The following is a 20,399-nucleotide window of genomic DNA, read 5'->3' as shown; positions in this document are numbered from 1 at the left end:
TCTCAGTTCCTGAGAGTCAGCACTGGTGTTCCCTGAGAGGCAGACGGATTGCTTCTCAAAGCTCACACATAGAGGATCTCGTTTTGCCCTTGAGCTTGATGCCCGGTCCCCGTCCTGGGGCTGTGCCTATGTATTGGACTCATTTCGGCCACCTTGACTTAGAGCTCATTGCCTACTGTGCTTTTGCAGCCTGTAATCTGGATGTGATTCTGGGGTTTGACGGATCAAGAGACCAGAATGTATTTGTGACCCAGAAGGGCCTTGAGTCCAAGGTGGACGCCGTTTTGAATAGAATCAGCCAGATGCAAAGAATCAGCTGCAGCGGGGGCCAGATGCCCACCGTGCGAGTGTCGGTGGTGGCCAGCACGCCCTCAGGTCCTGTGGAGGCCTTTGACTTTGCCGAGTACCAGCCGGAGCTGTTTGAGAAGTTCCGGAACATGCGGAGCCAGCAGCCCTATGTCCTCACTGCGGACGCGCTGAAGGTCTACCAGAACAAGTTCAGACAGTCCTCACCAGACAGTGTAAAGGTGAGCGTGGGCGCCCCCTCCTTCCCGCTTCCTGGGCAGTTTCTGGACTTCTGTTGGTCAGGAGGGACACGTCTATGTCCAGATGCCCCTTTCCCCAAAGTGTTCTTCATCTATAAACACCCTTCATGTTTGGTGGGGTCGGCAGTGCCTGAACATGGAGGTGCTTCATCGTCAACTGGTCACAATAGTCTGAAATGTATTATCTTCCTCATTTCAGTAGTTTTACTTATACTCTAAAAAAAAATTCCTGGAAATCAGTAATTAAGCTTGACTGAGTTGAAGTGATGATTAATTCCTGTTTAATTGTAGTCCTATCCGTTAAGGACATCATGCTCTGTTTCTGTCTCTTTCTCTCAGTGTGATGTATAGATACATACATGTATACATATATAGATGTAATGTGAACACACACACACACTCACACACACACACACACACTACTAGTCTGCTCAGATGCAGTAACAGATTACGCAGACTGGACGGCTGAAACAACAGAAATTTATTCTCACAATCCAGGAGACGCTGCAAGTCTGAGATCAGAGTGTCTGCTGGGTTGGTCTTCGGAGGCCTCTGTCCTTGGCCTCCAGAAGGCCACCTTCTCCTTCGGTCTCCGTACGGCCTTCCCTCTCTGCGTCTGTGTCCCAATCTCCTCTTCTTAGAAGGAGATGAGTCACACTGGACGAGAGCCCACCCCAATGATCTCACTAAATTTAAGGACCCTTTAAAAGCCCTATCACCAAATACAGTAATAGTCTGAGTGCTGAAGGCTAAGGCGTCAACGTATGATATTTGGAGGAACATAGTTCAGCCCATAACAGACATACACACACACACAATTTCTAGAAACTATATCACATAAATAGGAAAATGAGATAAACTGTCTTTATTTTTATTGTGATTTTTTAAGTTAATCAAGCACCACAATAGACTCATTTATTTTATCCCTCATTTATTGCACATATCAAAGAGCTATGTCCGGGGGATGATCGTTTCTCAGCATTGGCCCCAGTGTCCTCAACTGTAAGATGGAGGGTTTGAATGGTCCAGTCTCCCCTCTGGAAGTCTGTAATGTTTCTTTCTAATTGTGGCTGGGGTTTGACCGATCCTTTATTTTCAGGTGGTCATTCATTTTACGGATGGAGTGGATGGAAGTCTGGCTGATTTACAAAAGGCGTCTGAGGAACTCCGACAAGAAGGTGGGTTGTGGGTTTTCTAAACGTGAGAAGTTGGCTTGGGTGAGAGCCAGGAGTCCTCTGGGGGACCCTCGGGGGTTCCTCCCCACAGTCTGGCCCTCTGTCACCTGCCCGGGGCTGTCAGAGTTCCCCTCATACCACAGATGGCTTTATCACCAAGTCCTGACACAGGCCCCTCAGGTTCTCAGACTCATTCAGGCGGCAGAACATCTAGAAAGCATGATGCTTTTGCAAAAGAACATGACACTTTGATCACAGCTCAAAAATACCACCATTTTAAGCAAAAAGATGCTCATTAGACAAACAAATAATGAACACACGTTTTCCAAATTTAAGGTGATTAGATAAACAGGGATGTCCATGATATAATATCTGACTGTCTGCTTTGGAGTTTGTAGCACTGACTATCAGAAAGCGAATGCCGACACCAGAAGCTTAGAGAAGCAAAATTTACCATAAGGATGTTCTATTTCTTAGCTGGCTTTTCCTGAGCAAGAAGACAAGACTTGTTAATCTAGTTTTGGGGGTGGGGCCTTGCAGCTCTTTCCACAGCATCCCTGTGTTCTGTCAGGTCAGGCCAGAGTTTACGAATTTATGTACAAATATGTTTCGTGATGTCACTTCCTGTGTTTCTCCTGCTCAGCTTAGTTCTCCGACTGGAACGGTTGCCCAGAGGCGTCCAAGGTTCCAGTATGTTAACTCTTCAGGGTAGCTAACTAGTTTGATTCCATACGTTTCAGGTAAAAGCCACATTTTACACTGAAGTTTTCTTTTAAAATAAAAAGTCAGGAGGGCCACGAGGTTGTGGTTTGGAGTGCCGGGCGAGCCACGGGGGATGTGTCTCCTTGCAGGGGTCCAGGCTCTGATCCTCGTGGGCCTGGAGCGCGTAGCCAACTTGGAGCAACTGATGCAGCTGGAGTTCGGGCGAGGCTTCCTGTACAACAGGCCGCTGAGGCTCAACTTGCTGGACCTCGATTATGAGCTAGCAGAGCAGCTCGTGAGTTTTTATGTCTCTACCCACAAACCGGTCCGGATACCAAATTCTTTGTCATCTTAAGATAATCAAGGCATTTTTTTTTTTTTTTTTTTGCCAGATGAGTGGCAGAGGGGCTCTTTGGGTGGGTAATTCAAAATTCAATTAATTTAATTCACTTGGGAGGGACCTGCCTTGTTGCCACCCCCAGCGTGAGTCCTGGAAACGGAGGTATCCAAGAGCTGGGAAAACAGCCAGGGGGACGGTGGGTCCCTAGGCAGGCTGCTGCTGGTGTCAGCTGGGGCTTTCCTCTGCTCCCTTTCGTGAGCGTCTTGCCCTTCGTAAGATTGCCGCAAAGGCGAAACATCAGACTGTCCCCAAACAGGAAACTGTGTTGTAAGCATCAGAAAGCTTGCATGCGAAAACAAGGCTATGCAGGAATAGAAAGACCATTTCTGGGCCGAGAGGCATCTCCACTGCCTTCTCTCCTAGTTTCCTCTGGAGCAGATAAAGGTGCCCCCCGAGGCTTCCCAGTGCTTGGGTTCAGCCTCTCTCGGCTGGAGGTGCCGGCTCCCGGGTGGGAGTGAGGCGGGCCTTCGGGGGATGTGGGGCTGAGTGGTCAATTTAGGGATTGTTTGCTGGAGGCAAGAGTGGGCGGTGGGACAAATTGACTGTTCCTCCTTCCCGGGGCTGGAATTAGGACTTTATTTTGTTACTGGGTGGAAGGAGGTTGTGTTAGTTGACGCATCCGGGACATGGAAAAAAGTGAAAACTCTAAGAAGCCCAGCGCAAGAAAAGCATCAGACCACCATGAGTTTAGCAGTTGGAAATGTTTCTTGGGCGTGCGCTTCCCCATCAAGCCAGGGGCTAGGATGGGAAGGGAACGTCGAGGGCGTCTGCTGAGTGTGGGCCCCACTGGTGACCCAGAGTGTGGTGCTGGTGGCTAAGACGCAGGCCACTTGTGTCTGCCCCCCACGCGGCGGCTGTCCCCGAGGCCTCCTGCGGGCGGGCCCCATAATCTGTGCCCTGACCATGGCTGTGAGGAAGGGTGTATGGATCTCCATTTTGGAGATCCTTCTGTCCGGGCCGTATGCAGTTTGTTTCTTAGGTCTTGCTCTTTGGAGTTTAAGACTATGTAAGTTATGCTTAACCTTTGAAATTTGAAGATGTATGTTGGAAACTTGTAGAAGTAAGGCCCAGCCTGAGGTGACACTGTGAATAAAATCCGACTTCGGTCGCTCTTCACGCTCCCATTTGTGACTTGCCACCGCTGTCCTGACTGCTCAGCCAGTCTCAGAGAGAATGCCACGCGAGCAGAACTTCATCTCTCACTGCGAAATCCACGCACATCAGATTTTGACCTTCACGGCATATTTATGCTTTTTTTTTTTTTTTTTCCCCCAGACATTGTTGAGACCTGAACTTTCTTTTCCTTTTGGTAGGACAACATTGCCGAGAAAGCTTGCTGCGGAGTTCCCTGCAAATGCTCCGGACAGAGGGGAGACCGCGGGCCCCTTGGCAGCATCGGGCCAAAGGTAGGGTGGCTTTGCCCTTCCCTTACACCTGGAGCTAGATCTCAGCAGAGTCCCAGGGGCTCAACAGGAGGCCCGGGGGGCGCTGGATGCCCGCCACCTTCTCTCTTTCCTCGGGGTGAGGGCATCTGTTCTCTAATGCACTGGTTCTTCATTTTATAAAATACTGTTAAAATCGGTGGGCATCACTAGCAACCTTGCTGTGGATGGTCAACAGGGATTCTTAGCAAATGTGTCTAAGTTACAGGAAACGGACAGGATTTCTCAGTAGATCAGAGTCTTTAAGATCCTGATAGATTAATTACGCTGGAATAATGAGCAGAAGCCCAAGTTCAAGGGGACAGCTAAAGCCATGCTGATCGGTGGCACTGCTCTATGAAAGGAAGGGGGTCGGGGAGACACTTGAATGGGGAACAAAGGAAACTATGGGCCTTAACTGAGGAACTGATTTGCTCTGTTCTAGGGTATTCCCGGGGAAGATGGCTATCGAGGTTATCCCGGTGACGAGGGTGGACCCGTAAGTACAAGATAATTTGTTCTTGAAGCTTTTATTCCCTCCTTATTCCTCACACGTTGGGGTTGAATTGTGGGCTTCATAATCTGTCACATTTCCAGTGACTTTCCTACTGGGAAAACATTAATTTCTGACCTCCTCCACGACTGCTCTCAGACCTCTAACTGTGGAGCACAGTGTGATGCCCCCGGACATGACCCATGTGGGCATGCGGTGCGGGGGTTTTCCTGGTCCTGTTTCCGAGGGAGACACTTGATGGCCTCTGAGACTTGGGGCCACCGGAGGGTCCAGCTGGGGGCTCAGGAAGCAGTTCCTGGGACCAATGAGGTCTGAGAGGCTTTGAGACACTAGCAGGAAGCCCAGCCCTGGGATGGGGATAAAGGGCCCGGTGGGGGGTAGGTGAAGTCACGGGCTCCCAGCTGGAAGTGCTGGGTGTCAGGGCTGACCCCAGGACCCTTTGGAGAGCTGGGAACCAGGGATGGCGCAGAGGAGACGTCAGGCCGAGGATTCTCCCAGCACCCAGTACCCAGAAGTCTGCCCACCCTTGGTCCTCCAGGGAGGTACCCTCTGAGCTGCAGACCCTTCCAGGCCCCACTCCCTCCAGAGGCGGGAACTGCCCAGGGCTGGGGGTGCAGGGTGCTGGAGGCTTCACGGGGATTGAACAGCATCCCTGCCAGCAAAATCCACTTTCTAGGACACGCCTTTCCCTGCAAAGCAAACTCAGTGGAGGCATGTGACAAGGAGGAGCTCCAACCTGTAAATGACTTTGTCTCTCCGGGCAGGGTGAGCGCGGTCCTCCTGGCGTGAACGGCACTCAAGGTTTCCAGGGCTGCCCTGGGCAGAGAGGAGTAAAGGTACAGTGTGTTGGCCCCTGAGAGTGTGGGGAGACCCACAGCCCCAGGGCCCTGGTAGGTGGAGGGCATTCAGTGGCACCTGCAGAAGTGAGACAGTTTCCCCAAATGCCTCCTTGGGGAGGAAGGCCCCCGGGGGCTCCAGCGGCCAGCAGCCTCTCATTGGAGGGCGGCTCCGAAGTCTGGCGGGCTCAGAAGCCCTGGCAGCGGTGGGAAGGGAGCCTGAGAATAGTGGAATAGTTTCCTAAGGGCAAGTCAGGAGGCAGTCACAAGGACAGAGAACGCACGGGCCAGGGCGGAGGGAGGGCTGGGGGCCAGCGGCTCCAGCCCCGGACCCCGAGAGAAGCCAGGAAAGTGTTGGGGCAGAGTGGATGGCAAGCACTAGAAGATTCCTTGTGTGAAATACTTGGATTTGTTTTCTCCTCCGTGTGCTGAAGTTTGAAAACAGCTGCTGAAGGGAAGGGGCCAACGAGGGGCAAAGTCACAAAGGGATCTTGGAGCCTGGTCCCCTTCTGCTCAGGGAGCCAAGGTCCTGGCAAATTAGCCTTAGGATCCTCCATGTGATGGAGAGAGGGCAGCACAGACAGATGAGTCCCCAACCGTGAATTTCGGATTCGAGGTGCTCAGGTGGGGTGGGGCTCCCCCAGCCTGTTCTAGCCTCTTCTCTTTGGCCTCCAGGGAGGAGCTAATGTCTCCCTTTTCCCCTACCTTCCAGGGCTCTCGCGGATTCCCAGGAGAGAAGGTACCTACGCTTGTTTCCATTTTTTAAATTTAAAGCATTCCCAGTATCTGTCATTTCTCCTCTGCCAGAATGGCTTTCTATCCTCACTCTGTGTCTTGTTCCCTCGCAGGGTGAATTAGGAGAAATCGGGCTAGATGGTCTCGACGGTGAAGATGTAAGCGATTTCACACTCTGAGTCCACACCGCGTCCAGTCCTGAACATCCCGGCCACTCATCCCTCAGATCTGGAAATTGTGCCAGGAGTGACGTTTTCTTATTGTCTTTGACAGGGAGACAAAGGATTGCCTGGTTCTTCTGGAGAAAAAGGGAATCCCGGTAGAAGGGTCAGTATGTTTCCATAGTGTTGCCATTGTGGGAAAACAAAAAACATTTTCCTTAAGGAATATATTTTTTTATTCATGTATGTGAAGACTGCTTCCTCCAGGCAGCCTTCCCTGATGTCCTCTAGGGGTGCATCCTTGGCATCGCCTCGGTCCTCTGTCAGCTGGGACAATTACATCAGATTTTTTGTTTGTTTGTTTGTGTGAAGAGTTATGTCTCATAGGGCAGGGACTGAGTGTGTTCTGTTTAAACAACTCCCTGGTGCCTGGTACAGAATAGGTCCCAGTAAATATTTGGGATTACCTGAACAAATCAGAAACATCTGGAAGTCATTTTACCTTCATGTAAATGAGCAAATGGGAAATGCTGTTCTGTTTAAGATTTATGAACTAAAGAACGTGATTTTAAGGGTGAGATACAAATTTGAAACCCTATCTAATTTTTGTCTCTGCTTGTGCTTTTTATTTAGGGTGACAAAGGACCTAAAGGGGACAAAGGAGAGAGAGGGGACATTGGAATTCGAGGTGACCCGGTAAGGGAGCTTCCTCATCCGCAGTTTGAGACCCACATCTGGGGAAGAGGGTTGCAGGAAAGTGGGTTGAAAGGAAGAATTTTAAACCAGAATTTTGAAATTGCCTTTAAATGTGTCAATAACATACGTGGTTTTCCTTTTCCTACAATTTTGGAGATGCATTTGCTCTCTTACCTGCAAAGACAAGCGTTTGCAAGGCCTAGCATATGAAGACCTCAGAAATTTCCCTAAAAGCTGGTCTCAGGCACTTTAATCCAGCAGGATCGGGTGGTTAGAAAGCTATTAGGGGTGGCAAAAACGTTAAGACCCTGAGCCACCACCCCTCAGCCACATCCCGCAGAGCCCACCTACCCCACTCGGACAGCCTGACTGTGGGGTCACGGACCACTCTTGGCTCTGGGGAGGGCAGTGGCCCGGGGTCCCTCTCGCCTTGTTCTGGCCAGGAGGAGAGGAGGCTGGCCTGGCAGGGCTTTTGTAGAACCATAGAACCAGAAAAGCTGCAAACCCTTTTTTTTCCCCATTTCTTTTCCTCACGTGAATTTCAAGCGTCCCTTTCTTGCATATGCGGCTCATGTCCCTGACCCGTGTTGTTCACAGGGTAACTCAGGACAGGACAGTCAGCAGAGAGGACCCAAAGGAGAAACTGGAGACATCGGCCCCATGGTACGGCGCTCTGCATTCCCAGGCCCCGTTTGCCAACGGCTTGCCCAGCCACAGAGGCCACGGAAGTGGTCTTCGGGGCCGTGGGCCACACGAGGCTAGGAGCGGACTGTGTGTGCAGGTGAAGGGGTCTCCCCAACAGGGAGCAATAGCAGCTGCCACCAAGAGGGGCTTCTTTTCTGCAGATTTGTGCCCCTTAGATATTAATGGAAAGTGCTTGTCAAGCCAGAGGCTTGTGGAGACGGGCCCGACCCACGTCTAAGGGGCCCCACCAAGCAGCCCACCACCCTGGGTGTGTGCCCCTTTTCCCGTAGCGTCTGGCACAGTGTGCCAGAGTTAGACAGTCTTCTTTGCAGATGAGAATCTTACGCCGATGTTTTCTCCACATCAGGGTCTCCCTGGGAGAGACGGGGTATCTGGAAGCCCTGGAGAAATCGGGAAAGACGTGAGTGCCTCTTGGGGCTTGGGGGGGCTCCTTGGGAAGATTTAGCAAGTGCCGCCGGAGTTGCCGACACGACCTGGGGCAGAGCTGCTCAGCAACTTTATACTTAGGGACTTTAAGGGGATTCCTGAAACTGTCGTCACCCAGACCTTGCTGCTTATAGAAATTTTTCATTCTTATAATTTGCTCTGTGCTCCATCTCTTCCCCCACCCCCCCGGTTCTGCCTCCTGCCCGTCCAAAAAAACCACATCCAGCAGATGCTTTTAAAAGTAATATCTTTGCTGCTTTCAAATATTTGGCTTGGTTTTATCCCGCTAAATATTTAAAAAATCCAGACAGAAGCAGGAATACAGGGGGAGCGAGGGCGTGAGGGGCGGGAAGGCTGACGGGTCGTATACTGGTTGGTTAAATGATTGTACTGCTGTAATTCAAGGATGCAAGCAGATTCTGCTTCTCGTGAATGGTATCTTGCAGCTGTCTTTTCAAGACATTTCACAAATGCCTGTTGCAGGATAGCTCATTGCCTGCCGGCTCTTTGAGTCTTGTTAAAGTGTTGCTAAAGCCACAGTTATGTATACAATCTTTAGGAGGTTTCCTGGGAACCCAGAGCTCGGGGCCCTGGGGGATCGATCGGCGGCTGGACCGTCCGAGACGTGCCCTGCGCTGAGGGCTTTTGGAAGGAATGACTCTCACCCATGATCAGACGATCGGCCTTGGGCATCATTTTTTCAATTATGCTTTTAAAATTCAGAAGAAAACAAAATTTGAAAATGCTACCTTCAAAGTTCTGAGGATTAGAGTTGGATAATGCTGAGGGGCTGTATAATGAACAGCGACTGAGGAAATACTCGGTTGTCATAATGGGCTGTCGGCTCTGTGGGCGAGCAGAGCCAAAACTTGTTTTCGTGAAAGGACTTAAAACAGAGCCATGCATACCATTTGTTTGATTTCTGTGGGCAAGGTAGAAACTTGGGTTTGAATTTGATATGGTCAAGGGCTCTTACCTCACCCTTGAAGCTGGGTGAAGCTTGGCTGTTGGCCTCCTCCTTCCCTTACGACCTCGCTGCACCAGGCTCATGCCAGGGTGACTCGTGTCCTTCCCCCTGGGTTACCTCACGCCTCACGCCACCACTGCAGGCTTCTGCAGGCTGCCTCTGGCATGAGCCGTGCGTCTTTGGGCACTGGTGGCCTCTGGCCGTGCTCCAGGGTGTCCCCTTTGGGGGAGGCCAGCCAGATTGTCACTCTCAAGGAGTCCGGCCTGTCTCCTCCTCCTCCACTGGTCCATGTGTCGTCCGTGGAAGGAGACCAAAATCTTGCATTAAAGATGCTGCCACCACAGTGAATAATGGCAAAACAATCACCACAGAAAATCTCTGGGCTGGTCCACTGGGAGCGGAGAGTGCCTTTCTTTGGTTGCTGCAGCCGATGGACGAAGCCCTGTAACAGAGCTGGTGTGTTACAGAATCCAGAATACCAACCCTTAATCTCGCAAAGATACACCCAGGACAGGACCTTCATGCATTCCCATCCTAACCGTTTGCATTAGAGAAGAAGCATCACAAAATTGAGATTAAAGGATTACTTAGCGCTGCGGGCCCACATGTATTTGAACTAAGGGTCACTTCTGGAACATCGACGAAGATGTTGCCAAGTCATGAGCCCAGACTAAGTACAGTTGGGCTTTTAGGTTCACATATACGTGCACTCCCGATGCTTTACTTAACGGAGTATGTGTTATATTTGGCCAGGAGCATCTGGAGAGTTTGGGACTCTCTTCCATTAGAATGAACATATTTCATTACCTCTCCCCGCAGTTAGGAAAATGGTCATAAAGCGGATGGGTCGACATTACCATTTCACATCCTTGTTTGAAACTGGCTGGGATCGTGCAGCGAGAGCGAGTCATTATTTTGCTTGGCAGGTCTGAAGTTAACTCTGAAAGCTTGGATTTGGGTGGTTAACAGGGCAGCACGGAAGCAAGAGCTCGAAGGAATGAGAGCAGGAGGAAGGGGGTCTCGCGTGCGTCTGCTCGGGGCCCGCTAGGCGCGGCGTCTAGTGCTCGGTGGCTCCCGTCGCAGAGAGCCCCGGGCTCCGTCCCCAGGCTCCCTCTGAGTTTCTGTGACTTCCCCACAGGGTGGCTTCGGCCGAAGGGGACCCGTGGGAGCTAAGGTAGGTCTCCCCCTTGGCGCCTCTTTTCTGCCATCACGTCGGGACTCACCGTGTGCTGTCAGAGGGCAGGGATGCCATCCCGCCCAGGAGCCAAAAGCACTGTCCCTCGGCCAGCAAGGCGTGAAGCTCAAACAGCTGGCCCCACCTTCTCCGCCAACTCCTTAACCCGAGCCTCTTCTGAAGGGCTCGTGAAACCGAGGGGCCGTGGGGACGAGGGGCAGAAGCAAAGGCGAGAGGTGGAGGAGGCGGTGTCCGGGCCTACCTCAGCCCCGACGTGCTCGCTTATCTGGGCCTTGGCCCGTCTCAGCGTCTACTCACCTGCACAAGGCAGGTTTGGATTAAAAACTCCCCGTCTCACAAAGCCATCCTGAGCAGAAGGTGAAAAGAGTGAGAAACCATCATAAGAGTGCTAGAGTGACCCCCGCTGCACGGGGTCATGTCTCAGTCTGGAGGCACGGTGCCCGTGGCCCCCGCCCCCACGTAGGGCTGTTCCCCTGTCCCTCTGTCCAGATGTGACTGTGGAACACACAGCTGACATTGGCATGAACTACCCTGACCCTCCCCCTCCGTCTTCTTCTGTTTCCAAGGGCAACAAGGGCGGCCCCGGCCAGCCGGGCTCCGTGGGAGAGCAGGGGACCCGAGGCGCACAGGTCAGTATCCCCGGCAAGGCTGCGTGCCTTGTGATGCTTTCCCAGATGCTCTGGTGTTTTTTTTTAAATTTCATTGAGGTGACCGTCAGTTTTACAAAATTGAACGCGAGACTAATCATTGTGAAGTGAACAATTCAGTGGCGGATAGTACATTCGCAGTGTTGTACAAGCATCGGCTCTATGTAGTTAGAAAACATTTTCACCGTCCCCAGAGCAGCCCGCTCCCCGTTAAGCCGTCACTCCCATCTCCCCTCCCCTAGCTCCTGGAAACCACTCATTTCCCTTCTGTCTCTGTGGGTTTGTGTCTTCTGGAAATTTCATGGAAATGGAATTGTATGCTATATGGCCTTTTCTGTCTGGCTTCTTTCACTGGGCATCACGTTTTTGAGGTTCCTCCATGTAGTAGCGTGTCTATGCTTCCTTCTTCTTCGTGGCTGAGTCATATTCCACGGTGTGGACAGACAGCCACTTGTTTACCCAGGCATCAGCTGGTGGACACTTGGGCTCTTTCCACCTTTTGGAAACGGTGAATAGTGCTACTGTGGACATCTGCGGACAAGCTTTTGTTTGAACTCCTGTTCTGTAATTTTTTTTTAAAAATTCAATTTATTTTAAAGAGAGAGAGAGAGAGAGATGGCGGGGGGGGAGGGTCAGAGGAAGAGGGAGAAGGAGGGAAGCTCAAGCAGACTCCCCACTGAGCACGGAGCCTGACATGGGGCTCGATCTCACGACCCTGAGATCATGACCTGAGCTGAAATCAAGAGTGAGTCGCTTAACCGACTGAGTCACCCAAGCGCCCCTTGTTCCTTGTATTTTTTTTAAACTGACTTCCCCATTTGTGTCCTGGGTTGGGGCTACTGTTAGAGCGGAGACAGAAGCGTGGTCTCTAGCAGGCTTTTTGGCTGGCAGAAGCGAGGCTCTGGCCTCTGGGTCCTGAGGTTCCTCATGGAGTGCCACCTTCACACAGCACTTACGTTGGCCTTTTACTTTTCAGGGCCCACCTGGTCCCACCGGTCCTCCAGGCCTGATCGGTGAACAAGGCATTTCTGGGCCTCGGGTAAGTCGGCTTGATCCCACCCCCGTCTTTAGCTAAGTGGAGAGCACAGGACCGCACGGGCTGAGGTCCCGGGGATGGTGTTGCTGTAGACAGACTTCCCTTCGACTCCTCCCTGGGTCAACCTCAGTCCTCGCGGCGACTGGGTGACTGGCTAGTTTCCCTGAGGAAGTAAGAGACTCTTTTTCCTGGTGCTCCAGGGGCTTCTAAATCCCAGTGCTGCTCCTTCCCAACATGGGCCAGCTGGGTGGTAAGCATAGGGAGGCCGTCCCGCATCTCCAAAGTCTGCGGGCAGAACTGCGTAAGGTCTAACTAAATCTGCCCCGATTCTCCGCGAATGCCAAATTGTTTCAGAGGTGGCCCCTAGAGATTGCCTTGTGGTTCGGTATTTTGTGTGAGGCGTCCCCCATCCTCAGGTTCCACACACAAGCTGCTGCTTTAACTTGCATGACCACAGGCGTGAGCATCCATCTCGGCGGTTGGTGACCATGCGCGGAACGGGTCAGAGCCGAGTGGGGACCGGGCGCCCAGCACTGGCGTCCCTCCTGCCTGATGGGATACCGAGGGCGCTACCCTGTCATTTGTTATGGAAAGTCAGAGTGACCAAAAACTGGCAAAGGCCTGACCTGTCGCGACATAAATGCACAAAAGGTCGGATAGCGAAGCAGGAACTTTGTGCGAGCCACTGTTTGTGTGGACGGTCCTTCCCCAGTTTGCAATCTGAGAAATACCTATTTTCCGAGCTTCTGTGGTTTTGGTCACATTATTTAAGCTGTGATTAGTCAAGAGTTTAAGGTGGAGTGGGGGTGAGGTGAAGCTCTTCACATGGTCACCGATGACAAGTAGCTGCTACCTCCTGTTGTTGGCACGTCCGTTCTGGTCATTTCTGGGCTCTGGAGGCTGCACTCCATTTTAAGAGCTATGTTTCATCATTATTTATTTGCTCACTCAATGGATACACGTACACAGGATTCCACACCTGCACACGCAGGTGTCCGTGTGGAGGTGTGCAAAGGGAAACAGAGGCATATGAAAACTGGGTGCTGGTCCTCTAGTCAGGGACCCGGGGTATGTGTCCCTTTGCGGACACTGGTGCCACGTGGTCACCCTGATGTTTTAGATTTGCACAAGCCCTGTCCGTGCGGGCTTGCATTTGGGTCTCCGGCACCGTGAGTGGCGCTGAGTGCAGCGCGGTGGGGGGCAGGGCTCAGGCCCTTTGGCTTGGGGGGGGGTGAATATTTCACTGACGTGCTCCTCTCCTTGTGCTCCAGGGAAGCGGAGGGACCGCAGGTGTTCCTGGAGAACGTGGCAGGACCGGTCCCCTGGGAAGAAAGGTTTGTCTTGACAAATGTAAAGCTCATGTCCTGAGGTCGAGCCCCAGCCAGAACCCCTGAGCCTCTGTCTCATCCGTCCGTGTGCCCCCCTGCCTCGCGCGCACCCAGCTTCTCCCGTCGCCAGCCAGCTTGGCCACTGGGATCCCTGTCCCGTCCCGCCTCAAGGGAACACACGGGCTGTACTCAGTGGGCTGGCTCTTGTGGGGCCAGAACCTGCCAGCAGCTGGGGGTTCCCTCCTCTGTCCGCGCCGTGGCACGGGGCTCCTCGGAGCCAGAGAGCAGATTGGAGGCGCTAAGCACAGCGTCGGGGCCGTGCTGAACACACATTCTTTAAACAGTGGTGGTGCGCGCGGAGCGCTGCTGGCCGTATTTAGCTCATCCAAGAGCCCCAGATCCCCGACTATTTTGGATAACGGCAGCTTGTTCTATGAAGGCTGTCTGAGAACAGACTTTCCATAAGCCTGAAGAGAAACCACAGTTTATCAGAACCAGTCTGAAAGGGCAGCATTTTCTCAGTCAAGGAAATGTGTTCATGGGAATCCACGGTTGTCTCTGTGCCTCTTGCTGGCATTGTTGGGTGTCCCTGCTGAATTCAACGCCCACCGATTTTCCTGGCTTCTTTTCCCCCGTTTCTCCTTCTCGTTGCCCCGTCAGCATGTCCCCGTGCCAGGCTAATGCAAGGAACAAACACAGACCTTCCTGGATTCTTTTCCAGGAGTCCACACACGAACACTGCAATTTAAAAAATCATTTTTATCCGAATCTAAAAGGTGAAGTTAGCAGCTTGCGGCAGCAGCCTTACCACTGGCACCGCGTCAAGCACAAATGGTTTGGAATCACATTTCAAGTTGGCCTTGGACCCACAGCTCTCTCAGCCTTGTTTCTTGTGTGTAGGGTGAGCCCGGAGAGCCAGGACCAAAGGGAGGCATCGGGAGCCGGGGCCCCCGAGGGGAGACGGTAAGATCACGACGTGCTGTGGCTCACCCTTCGCTGAGAGGCGGGAGGCGGGGAGACCGGGGCCTTGCTCTGGGCTAGGCTTCATCCTTGCAAATTGGGTTGGTTCCAAATAAAGGTAACTCAATAGTGGCTTCTTGTATCCTTGGGGATCCGATGGAACACAGTGAAACTTTCTGCTTATAAACAGCAAATCAATTTCAAAATAAGTTTCAATTCATCAGGAAGAGTGGGTAAAGACACTTTCTTTCCCAAGAATGTGGGGACTCAATGAAGCTTGAACCACCTTCATTTTCGGTCCTGCAAATGGTTTGTGACCATGACTGGGTGGGGCTTTCCTGCAAAAAAATATATGTCCTTTGGCTAAAATGGAATTGGATCTGACCAGGTCTCGATCCAGATTGAAACCGTTTCCTTTGAATGAGACATCCTGGGGATAGAAGTTATTACCTCGATAACTCATTTGAAAAAATGTTATTTAAAAATAATCTATAATAATAACCTGCTCACTAACGATAACTTTGTAATATACATTTCCTGTACAGGGAAAAGAAGTCTATGGAACATTGAGAATTTTTAGAAAGTGAGGTAGTCTACCTGAATACTGTAATTGGACCAGATTCATCTGATTTATAATCCTGAACTTTAAACTATTTTTTGCATGTATGCAACTTCTCTAGAGGAAACTGAAGTTTAAAAGATCCATTTCTGTTATTGTTAGTTTCAGGAGCAGAAGGGTAAAAATCAGACTTTAAAATCTATTCAGACCACTGAAGGAAATCTCTTCTTGATTCTGTGTCCGTACATTTTTGGGCAATACCTCTTAAGCTGTTATGTTTGCTTAAAGCTGTAAATGAACTAGGTAGCATGTTCCATGTATATTTTAGGGATATTAATGTATAGTTTACATGCATTCTTCTGATTCTTTTGAAAGAGCTGATGGAGTCCAGTTCTGAAAGTCTCCCATGGGGGTGTGATGGGGCAGATCTGAGAGCACAGGAGGGGGGTGTTTGGAAAGAAGACAGTCTAGTGGCAAGGTCTGAGCACAGGAGACCCGGGCAGGCGTGAGAGACTGAGTCCCGCGTTCTTGCTTTGAAGGACGATCAAAGACTCCTGGATGGCCTTCGGGAGTCCCTGCAGCTCTAAGAGTCTCAGGTTCAGTGGGTCTTTGATTCTGCGCCCAAGCCCTGTCTTTCCCAGTGGCTGTCCGTTGTTCTTTATATGGTGGCATACCAGCACCATTTTGCCAAAGGAGTCCATTAGGCCCGCCCACTTACAGATGCGGTCTTGTTTGCACCTGGAGGGTGGGATGGGAGCAGGAACACTTCCTCGATCTGGGAACACTTCAGGGACCCAAGCACCCTGTGCTCAGGGCTCTGGACAGAGGTGGTTGTGCGTGCCCAACACGGCGGCCCGCAGTAACGCTCTCTTTCCACCCCCAGGGTGATGATGGCAGAGACGGGGTTGGCAGTGAAGGACGCAGAGGCAAAAAAGTGCGTATCTGCTAGATTTCTTGAGCTTCAGACAGCTTGTATTTTTAAAGAATTATTTCCCAAAATTTTATGTAATATTGTGAATTTTTTTCTCTTGGTGACTCCAGGGATGTATTTTTTTCTGCTCAAGAATAATTTATTTTAGATGCCTTTAAATTGGGACCAAATATTGAGTTATTTATTTATCTCTTATAGGGAGAAAGAGGATTCCCTGGATACCCAGGTTCAAAGGTAAATAAATACTCCCCTAGTGGTGAAACATCACCATTGTTTGGGGCTGAGTCTGGTATATTCATGAGTTGAAAATCAGAATATCGTGGTGCTAGCGTTGGGTCAGCTGCTTACTAACCCGTGACCCGTGGAAGGCCCCACCTCTCTGCGGTACTCCCTCACCTGTTAAGTGGAGGTGAGTGAGGGTTAAATGAGATGACGCCGCAGTAACATACTTGCAAACTTAAAAATATTGTGATCTGTATGATATTGTCATTATGGGTTCAATAAGCTAAGGCTGACTCTGCAAAGAACACAAATATACTAGGAACCCAGTAAAACATAAATCAGAGTGAGCCACTTGGCTACCCTGGGAAGTGTGGTCCGGATGACCCAGGGACCCTCAGCTAGACCCTCTGTTTCAGAGCTTAATGCGTCTCTTTCTGGCTCTCTTCCTAGGGTGCCCCTGGTGAGCCGGGGACAGGCGGAGCACTGGGACCCAAAGGCATCAGAGGCCGAAGGGTGAGTCTGCTTGCACCTGGATGCAGGTGGGGAATGAGAACGTGTGGGGTGAAAATTATCCTTCTTCACTTGCAACCTGGCTAGTGGTAGTAGAAGGTAGAAGAAGAGGAATCCTAAGCCCCAGACCAGACCAACCCTCTGTGGTTGTCTGTTCTGTCCTCCTTCAGCCACGCTGTCCTTAAGGGGAGGCCCAGAGAGCCCCTTCCTCTAATGCATCTCAAAGATCACTAGACCGCACGTTCCCCTCCTCACTCTTCCTTACGCTACTGTTAGCTCTGAGTGACTCTCGTCAGTGGATGTTTACTCATCCTCTTAAGATTGCAATGAGTCCTGACTTAGCAAATTGTGGTCTAGATGTGGGAAACTGTTATTTATAGCTTAAAATATAGTGAAAACCATCGTATTATCCTGTTCATTTGCTCGGTGAAGACAGTCAAACTACATCCTTTACTATTCAAGTTTTAAAACATTGGATTGGTTGTCTCCACTGAACAGTGATCTGATTAATTGTCATTTCTTGGTTTCTTGTGCATCCATGAATAGTCTCATTAATGGTTCTGGGGCAAGCATCTTACAGTGAGAGATTTCTGGTGGGGACGGGGAACGTTGGATTAAATCACCTTCACCGACCCTGCAATCTTCTGCCATGCTGAGCAGTGTTTGTTCTGCCCTTTCTAGGGAAATTCAGGACCTCCAGGGGCAGTTGGGCAGAAGGGAGACCCTGGGTACCCAGGACCATCTGTGAGTACCCACCCAATTCTGATCAAGCCACGGGGGCGGGATGCTTTTTACACACGACTCTTTATAAACTTTCCGCTGTCTCCTCTCCTCACAGAGCAGGCTGCTGCGCTTTTGTTGTTACTGCCTTTTTTTTTTTTAATCTTTTTTTTTTTTTTTGATACCACAATGGAGAAAAGAGCTTTTGAGTTTTAGAGTAACGAGAAACTTTAAAAAGAAGTTTCTTGTGGAACCTTGTGGTCTGGGGTATATCGTAATTTGCCTTTATAATTTCCTGGTGTAGGTTTGTTTGAGGTTTGTGTACAGGACCAAAAAAAAAAAAGTACAAGTTTTAGTACCTCTTGGTTGCATCTTATAGGATTAGTATAATTTATGTCAGATGTTGGTTTGCGAACTACTTCCTTTGGTTTATAAAATCCCCAAGAGAGCTTCTGATTTGTGGTTTAAAACCCATGAGTGCCCGGCCACCTGGGGCCAGGAGGGCGACCTTCTGCAGCCCTTCCAGTATGTCTCTTCACTGTGAATGTCTTCGTTTCCTTATTTGAAGCTCTCCCTCTATTATCTCCCGACATGAAATTTGATGAGGTTCAAAGAATGATGGACAGTCACTCCTACAAGGAAAAGTTGGGGGATTAGATGGGTTGGGCTTCGGTGAAGGCTGAGTCAGGTGATTGCTGCTTTTAAAAAGTGAAACATTTAATGGGAGAAAGTAAGCCAGTCACTAGTCTTGTGGAAAGACACCTGACTGGCCCACAAGATGACTGCTTGACCATCGGAGCGGCCACGCATTGGGATGAGAGGCCATGGTGGCCATGGGTCTGTCCTCGGAGCTCCTCTGGGGTGGAATCCAGCTGGCGTGCTTCACACCTGGAGCCGAGGGTTAGCTAAGTGGCTCCTCACTGTCCCTAATGTGAACAGGAGGTACTAGGCTAGCAGGTGGAAAGGAAGCTCTTCTCTTGGGAGAAGCAGTGTTGAGACTCAAGCCCAAATGTGTGATCCCTTTGATTAGTCATGAACTCCCAGGTTTCCAAAGTGTGGAGCTACTTATCTTGCAAGGGGAACATTTTTTTTTTAAAGATTTTATTTATTTGACACAGAGAGAGAAAAAGAGAGAGAAAGAGAGCACAAGCAGGGGGAATGGCAGGACGGGGCAGAGGGAGAAGCAGGCTCCCCACAGAGCAGGGGGAGCACAATGTGGGACTCGATCCCAGGACCCTGGGATCACGACCTGAGCTGAAGGTAGTCGCTCAACCAACGGAGTCACCCAGGCACCCACAAGGGAAACATTTTTGCCCTCAAAATTGTCTCTCTTTTGTTCCTTGAGCAGTAAAATCAAATTTATAGGGAGAGGCTGAAAATGATCAAGGTCATCTGAGGACCACCTTTGCTTCCTCTGTCGTGTTTCTGGGGGCTGAGGGTGGTTCCTTCGCATTGGTGGTTCTGCCTGTCTGTCCAGCTTCTCATTCTCTCTCTCCTTGTTCCTCAGGGTCCCAGAGGCAACAGAGGGGACTCCATGGATGTAAGTTGCATGTGCACAGCTGCAGTCATTGCGCTGTAAGCCTTTTGTCCACTGCCCCTCACACTTCTTTCCTTTTCTTTTAAAGCAATGTGCACTTGTCCAGAGCATCAAAGATAAATGTCGTAAGTACACGATTCTCTCCTGTCCGTGACACCCTTCTGTTTTTACGTTTGAAATTCTCACATAGTAAACATGTTTCACTCCTCTCTTTGTTTCTTTCGTAGCTTGCTGCTATGGTAAGTTGATTTCAGCCCTTTGACTTCCTCCTGCGGAAAGAAGAGCCCCTTTTCCAGTAAGTAAAATTTGTCTTTGAAAACCCGCCACTTCCTGCAGGACCCCTGGAATGCCCTGTCTTCCCGACGGAGCTGGCCTTTGCTTTAGACACCTCGGAGGGGGTCACCCAAGACACATTTAGCCGGATGAGGGACGTGCTCCTGAAGATTGTGGGCGACCTGACCATTGCTGAAAGCAACTGCCCACGTGGGGCGCGCGTGGCCGTGGTCACCTACAACAACGAAGTGACCACAGAGATCCGGTTTGCCGACTCCAAGAAGAAGTCGCTCCTCCTGGACAAGATCAAGAACCTCCAGGTGGCTCTGACATCCAAGCAACAGAATCTGGAAACGGCCATGTCCTTCGTGGCCAGAAACACGTTTAAGCGTGTGAGGAACGGATTCCTGATGAGGAAAGTGGCTGTTTTCTTCAGCAATAAGCCCACGAGGGCGTCCCCGCAGCTCAGGGAGGCTGTGCTGAAGCTTTCGGATGCAGGGATCACACCCTTGTTCCTCACGAGCCAGGAGGACCGGCAGCTCATCAACGCCTTGCAGGTCTGTGCCCTGTGGGCGTCGTTGGCACCTCACTCTCTTCTTGGGCTCTGGGCAGGTTCCCAGGCCCATCGTGCCTCCTTGATGAGTTCATGCCAGAGTTTCCTAAAGCCCCCGGGTGAGGCTGTTGTGATTGGCGATTTACTCGAGTGAGATTTCCAGGATAGCCGGGTGACTGGCTCCAGGGTGACAGCCAGTTGCTTGTGATTTATTCCCACTGAGTCCATCCTCACCTGCTGGAGGAGAATCTCCCAGGGCTGACCCTGAGGCCTACAGTCTCCTAGTGAAGTCCCCCCTCCCCCAGCGTCAATGACCCCAGCACCCCATCTACGCCCCTCTTCAAACCTTTCCTCAGCCAGGATGGCAGCCAAGGCTCAGCCTTCGCTGTGAAGCTGTGAAGTACTCCCTTATCATTTGCTTACATAGCTTGTTTAATTGTTATAATGCCATATATAATAATCACTATACTAATTGGCTACTTAATCAATATTTATTCTGGGCCAGTTCCAGCGGCATTGCTCAAGACGAGTGGGCGGTGGGCATGATGGGAAAGAGCCCTAGTTCCAGTGCCCCACCGACCCCCACTTTCTGGCTTCAAGTCACTGCAAGTAATATGGTCACGTCACTTAACCTGTCTGGATCTT

At 50.8% G+C, this 20,399-nt stretch overlaps 1 protein-coding gene across 1 annotated transcript in view; it reads left to right on the top strand.

Annotated features, from left to right (window-relative positions):
* COL6A3 (collagen type VI alpha 3 chain) overlaps positions 1-20,399 on the top strand; it is an 81,970-nt gene that overhangs the window by 39,465 nt on the left and 22,106 nt on the right. Inside the window, exons 12-36 of the mRNA XM_036065465.2 lie at positions 190-527; positions 1,645-1,723; positions 2,572-2,717; positions 4,136-4,228; positions 4,689-4,742; positions 5,522-5,593; positions 6,306-6,332; positions 6,442-6,486; positions 6,602-6,655; positions 7,123-7,185; positions 7,783-7,848; positions 8,237-8,290; positions 10,422-10,457; positions 11,045-11,107; positions 12,102-12,164; positions 13,433-13,495; positions 14,390-14,452; positions 15,892-15,942; positions 16,138-16,173; positions 16,612-16,674; positions 17,353-17,415; positions 18,899-18,931; positions 19,017-19,053; positions 19,156-19,167; positions 19,265-19,758. Of these exons, the coding sequence (XP_035921358.2) occupies positions 190-527; positions 1,645-1,723; positions 2,572-2,717; positions 4,136-4,228; positions 4,689-4,742; positions 5,522-5,593; positions 6,306-6,332; positions 6,442-6,486; positions 6,602-6,655; positions 7,123-7,185; positions 7,783-7,848; positions 8,237-8,290; positions 10,422-10,457; positions 11,045-11,107; positions 12,102-12,164; positions 13,433-13,495; positions 14,390-14,452; positions 15,892-15,942; positions 16,138-16,173; positions 16,612-16,674; positions 17,353-17,415; positions 18,899-18,931; positions 19,017-19,053; positions 19,156-19,167; positions 19,265-19,758 (2,168 nt within the window). The remainder of the gene's footprint in view (positions 1-189; positions 528-1,644; positions 1,724-2,571; positions 2,718-4,135; positions 4,229-4,688; positions 4,743-5,521; positions 5,594-6,305; positions 6,333-6,441; positions 6,487-6,601; positions 6,656-7,122; positions 7,186-7,782; positions 7,849-8,236; positions 8,291-10,421; positions 10,458-11,044; positions 11,108-12,101; positions 12,165-13,432; positions 13,496-14,389; positions 14,453-15,891; positions 15,943-16,137; positions 16,174-16,611; positions 16,675-17,352; positions 17,416-18,898; positions 18,932-19,016; positions 19,054-19,155; positions 19,168-19,264; positions 19,759-20,399) is intronic.

This window comes from Halichoerus grypus, chromosome 4 (genome assembly GCF_964656455.1).
Source record: "Halichoerus grypus chromosome 4, mHalGry1.hap1.1, whole genome shotgun sequence".
Lineage (NCBI taxonomy): Eukaryota > Metazoa > Chordata > Mammalia > Carnivora > Phocidae > Halichoerus > Halichoerus grypus.
The sequence above is the reverse complement of the archived record's forward strand: the minus strand, read 5'-3'. Positions and strand labels throughout refer to the sequence as shown.